Source organism: Corvus moneduloides, chromosome 2 (genome assembly GCF_009650955.1).
Source record: "Corvus moneduloides isolate bCorMon1 chromosome 2, bCorMon1.pri, whole genome shotgun sequence".
Lineage (NCBI taxonomy): Eukaryota > Metazoa > Chordata > Aves > Passeriformes > Corvidae > Corvus > Corvus moneduloides.
In genome coordinates, this window is record NC_045477.1 from 92,268,050 (window position 1) to 92,273,177 (window position 5,128).

The 5,128-nt window shown below is 48.1% G+C and overlaps 1 protein-coding gene across 1 annotated transcript; it reads right to left on the bottom strand.

The window, feature by feature from the left end:
• Nucleotides 1–467: 467 nt before the first annotated feature.
• On the bottom strand, nt 468–4,758 carry LOC116440056 (lysozyme g-like). Its single transcript, XM_032100342.1, has 5 exons — nt 4,685–4,758; nt 3,773–3,860; nt 2,588–2,792; nt 2,210–2,348; nt 468–1,506 (listed from the first exon to the last, which is right to left on the bottom strand). The coding sequence occupies exons 1-5, from the start codon at nt 4,725–4,727 to the stop codon at nt 1,376–1,378; spliced, it is 606 nt and encodes a 201-aa protein (XP_031956233.1). The 5' UTR covers nt 4,728–4,758; the 3' UTR covers nt 468–1,375.
• Nucleotides 4,759–5,128: the final 370 nt, after the last annotated feature.

The window sequence follows — 5,128 nt, forward strand, 5'->3', positions numbered from 1 at the left end:
TAAAATTGCTCTGCTTGCAAAAGCTGTCTCCAAACCAGCTCTCATTCTGCCTGTGTTGACCCTGCCTGGCAGCTCAGGCACACGCACAGCACTGCCCCTTGCTGCCAGGTATGGACTGCCAGGCACACCACTTCTGCATCAGCAATGGTGGCAGCTGGAAGAAAAGTGCCCTGACACCTCCAAAAACGTAATTTGAAAGGCTAAATGTGAACATTCCTATTCCCATTCACAAGTTTGGGTCAGCAGCTGTGTTCAGGCCCAGCTCTTCTGACCTATTCAGTCTGTAGCACCATTATCCTCTCCCTGTTCTCAAACTGAGCTTTAGACCCCATTCCAAGAGTACTGAATGGGGTTATTTACTCAAGTTGTAGATTGCTACCCACTGAGCCCCATGAAATTGAAAAAAATAAACATTGGGATTTAACATTTATCTTTATTTCTATCTTATTCTGATTATTATTCTCTAATTAATAAATTGGCACTGAGAGACCCATCCACTTTCAAACAAACCTTTTAGGCCCAGAGCTCATTCACTTCTATTAGAAACTGGGATTCCTGGCAGAGGGACAGATGCTGAAATGCTTTTAAATTTGGAGGAAACTCAGCATAAATGTGCCAAAGCTAAAGCAGGAAAGGTTGTGGGTTTTTTTACCAAAACTATTGCTGTGATACAGCTGCTGGGGTGGGTACATACGGGGCTGACTCCTGCTCCAGGGGCTGGTCTCTGATGGAAAGGCATTTTGCTGTGGCACTTGCAGGACTTTCTGTAGAAGAAGAGGTCCCCAGTTGCACCATGGCCATGGACTCAGGGGACCAAGCAAAGCACGTTTTAGTAGTGTCCGCCTCAAGGCTGGCTACAGGAACACTCAGCTACTGCAGAGACCAAAGGCTTGCTGAGAAGTCTCTTCATTGCTCCTTAGTCAGCAGCACCAAGGGAAGGAAAACTTAGGATATTCATCCCCCTCATTGGCCATGGAGAGGGAAGGAGCTGGATGCAGGTGGGAAGAGCACAGCTGATGCCAAGGGGGAGCTGCTTGTGTGCATGTCTGGGGGATGCACAAACAGCCCCGGGATTCAGCTTTGAACAGCAAGAGTCACCTTCCTCACTCTAAATTTAAACATTGCTGGTCTGTCCCGAACTGCCTTTCAAGGGCCCTGAGCTTGGGGTATCTCATCCCTGGGAGTCTCCTGGAAGGCAGTGCTGAGCTCGCTCATCAGTGAGTGAGGGGGTGGGATTTTCTGGAGCGAGCAAGGTGTCATTGGCAATGCCACCAGCATCGGTCCTGCCAGGAGACCGGGGGAGCTGCTCTGGGTACTACAATCACTGCTGGGCCAGTCTGCAGAGGGGGGCTCAGTGGCAGGGCAGATTTATGACCTAGAACCCATTTCTCTTAAAGTACTGGGCTCGTCTAATCACGCTGTTGGCGTAGTTGTAGTCTCTGTTGCATGGGTCTGCCTCGTAGACCTGGAGGTTGCCCATTTTTGCACGGTAGGTGCAGAGTCCCCCTGAAAAGAGTTAAGAAGGAGTTGTTACTGGCTTTAAGTAAGAAATAGAGATTTAAGAGCAAAAATTTGTACCAAAAAGGGCCATGCACCTCACCAAATACACACAGCTGCTTGATGAAGTGCCAATTGCGCATTATTGTTGAAAAGTGACTGATTTTGTAAAATCTTTACTGCTGTAATGAAGGAGCCCATAACTCTCTCCAAATGCAGGTGGAAATGGAACACTGTTACCAGAAAAGGGTGCAAGCAGAGCAAAGGAAGGGCAGTATCAGAGAAAGGAAGGGAGAGTAAGAAATAGCATCGGGTGAACAAACCATCACCACAGATAGCACAGACTACAAGGAAACCTGAACTGCAAGCTTCCTGGACATAACAGGTTGCCACAATAATCCTGTTGTGCTGTCATGCCTCCGTTTCCTCAGTGACTTTTGTTTAGTTGCTTCATCTTGTTTATCCACCTAACAGCCATTTCTCATTGCCTGTCTGCTGGTCTGGTACTGCTTCTGTTAAACTAGAAAGCTCTGGTTCTGGTTCTTATTTTGGGGCTTCAGGGGTTTCTTTTGTTTGTTTGGGGTTTTTTGGTAAGAGATGCTGTAAAATCTGCCAGGCTGATGCTCCTTTTTCCCTTAAAAGCAACATCAACAAGCACACAACATTCCCACCAGTCAGTCTGTCCCTTCCTAGTACAAAGCCCATCCCTTACCTCTCAGCTGCTGGTCCCAGGTCCAGGTAGGATGTCTTGCCCGTACTTCATTAATGGAAAGAACCAGGATATTTGAGCACTGATTTATGTGCTCTTCACTATCCCACACTGCAAAAGGTTGCAGTTGCTGCCTGCTGATCTAGGAAAGACAAGCAAGAAAATGGGTTTCCCTCTGAATGCCACCCCCTCTTCATTGCACTCCCAGGCTTTGACACATTGAAGTGACCTTACTCAGGACAGCACTTAAGCACAGCCTTTGATGTAGAGGGATTGCAATAAAGAGCTCTTTCAAACACAGAGCAGCCATTTGCTAAGGTAAAGCCCTGGGGTATGCCCCACATTACTGTGCTGTTACTCCTGCTTATCACCCTGCTGTACCTGCATCAGGCCGTACTTCTGCCGTCCCCGGTCCCAGCCGTTGTCCAGGAGCAGGCCCACACGGCTCTCCTGGGACATGATGGCACCGATGAGCGCTGGGTCCAAGCACAGGTTTCTGGCTACTCTCCTAATTGGCATCTCGTATCTCCTCAGGCGTACGAGGTCTGCCTCAGCAGTCCTCCGTATCATGGCATATCCTGCGGCGTAGGAAAAGGCAGATTTACACACACCCCTGTCCAGACCCCTTGCTTCCCCCTTGAGCAAGTGTGACAAAGGAGTAACTTAAGTTTTTAAGGAATTGCATCTACATCCAGTTGGGCAGCGGGGTTTGAGGAACAAGCACGGCCCTATTGTGGCCACACATGTGTGGTCCTCTTCTTCTGCTGCACCTCCCGAGTCAGAAAAGTGAAGTTTCAAAATGGATTTGAAAAAATTGAGCCATATGTTGCTACTGACTGGCCACACTGCAGTAACAGCTGTGTTCTATTTATAGAGTGGGGGCTTTTTTAAAGCAAATTTGGAACACTTTGGAAACAAGCAAGCAGGTTCAGATCTGTGCTTGAACATCCGCAGTCAGATGTCTGCCCCGGAAGAACCTACATCCGAGGAACATGGCAAAATCCCTGGAGATATCAGCAGTATGAATGTGACACAGTCAGCTGTGTGGTGACACAGGGCAATAACACCAAGCAAGAAAGAGAGAAATGTGAAGGATTTACCAAAAATGAGTCAACCAGAGGTAGGATGGCTACACACCTGGGACTTTCCCCCTGTAAAGTGCGTCTCTGGCAGGTCAGCACTGGCCAGCTCAGCCAACATGCCAGCACTCAGGACCTGGCTCTGTACATCTTACCCTGGGAGCAGACAAGCCCTGGGGCTTTGTGAGGAGGCTGATGCTAAAGTCCTGTCGTATTGGAGAAGCTCTTTTAACTGAAAAGGGGTAGTACTATTTCCCTTTTCTTTGAGGCTGAGGATCCTGCTTATGGGACATGAAGTTCATCCTTTCACTTCCCACCAGGTCTGGAGGCTTCACAGAACATGCTATTTTGGGAGAGGAATTGTCGCTTTCTCCCTTTACCTAACTGCATAGCTGCACCACATTTAATTTGGCAATAATAGAAGGTTAGGCATCTCTCTGTCAGGTACAAACAGGATGACAAATCAAGTAATGAATGATACATACCACAATCAGAGGCTCTTACAGGTGTGCAGGACATCGTGGGGAGTTGAAGAGCACTTATATCGCCATAGCAACTGTAACTCACGGATGGAGCTGAAATATTAAAGGGAGGTGTTTGAACACATAAGATCTCAGAGCAGTGCTATACAAGTGCTGCAAGTGCGTACAAGTCAAGCATGAGAGATTTGTCCAGACCTGCAACCCACATCCCCTTGTGTTGCCCCTGCTTGTACGGTTGCTGCTGCTCTCCATCAGTAATGTTATCAAAGAAAGGTAGAGAACAAAAATTTGTTCTTTTCTAATTGAATATTGAAGCAAAGGGATCTAATGACCATTTAGATGAATGTGCACCTGCCCCGTTAGGTCTAAAGGCTGGTGTGGGAAAGGAGAACCACAGCCTCTGCATTTATTTCAGAGGGCTCTTCCCATTCAATGCCCTGCAGTGTTCAAAGCCACTCAGATGATGGCTGGCGGTGTCTGAGCGCCCTGGCAGGGATTGTCTCCTGTGTCCCTCCTTAATTTGGTGAGGAATTAATTCAGGAGAATGCTTGCCTCAGTCTGGAAAAATTACCCTCTTTCCTCAGAAACTAAGAAACAAACAGCCTCCATCAAACTGCTTGCCACTTGTGAGACCATTTCTGAGCAGGCAGGGAAATCAGATAAGGTTAGCTGGGAAAATCAAGAGGAGACATGTCTGTGACTCTCTTGGTTTCAGTCCCATCCTCCAGATGTGCTGGTTTAAAAGACCTGTGTGGGCAGCAAGCAGCCTCATACAGCAGCTGAGGACCTTCAGCCACACAGGATCTTACAGAGCCATGCAGGAAGGGAGCCTCAGGCCTGGCTGCAAACCTCTTCTCCATGGTCCTTCTGCAAAGAATTTCCAGTGTGCTTTTGACAGCAACCCAAACCCATCTCACCAACAAGGGCTGAAAGGCCCAGCAACAGCAGTGCAGGGATCATGATGATGGCTCTCCTCAGCTGTCCCAGGAGACCTGGAAGCACAGTGGTTTGCAAAACATGAAGAAATTACTGCTGATTTTCAACAGTACTGTAGCAAAGCCAAGTCGGTGTGCCAAAAGCTTCCATCCTGACAGGGATGGCATTAGCCAAAGAGGGGTTGGGCAGCAGAGGTACTTTCTCCCCTTGGGGAGATTGGGATCAGGGAGGTCCCTGATGGCAGCCTGGGCCAGCAGGGACCTTTTTAGCCTCTGTCAGTTCTCACTGCTTTCTCACAGGGTCCCTCCCGAAGGCCCATAGTGTGTCTACCTTTGCTTAAATTTTATAGGTGTTTGAAGTCTAATGTGCTACAAAGTGCACACAATCCTTGCCTCTCTGTTCAAAAAGGATTTTTCCTTGGCTTT

What these genes read in the sequence shown, in the direction of transcription:
- LOC116440056 (XM_032100342.1), bottom strand. Translation starts at nt 4,727, where the DNA reads ATGATCCCTGCACTGCTGTTGCTGGGCCTTTCAGCCCTTGTTG. An exon ending in CCTGTAAGAGCCTCTGATTG is followed by an intron (nt 2,793 to 3,772) that starts TGGTATGTATCA and finishes TGCCTTTTCCTA; the next exon opens with CGCCGCAGGATATGCCATGA. An exon ending in AGAAGTACGGCCTGATGCAG is followed by an intron (nt 2,349 to 2,587) that starts GTACAGCAGGGT and finishes TGTCTTTCCTAG; the next exon opens with ATCAGCAGGCAGCAACTGCA.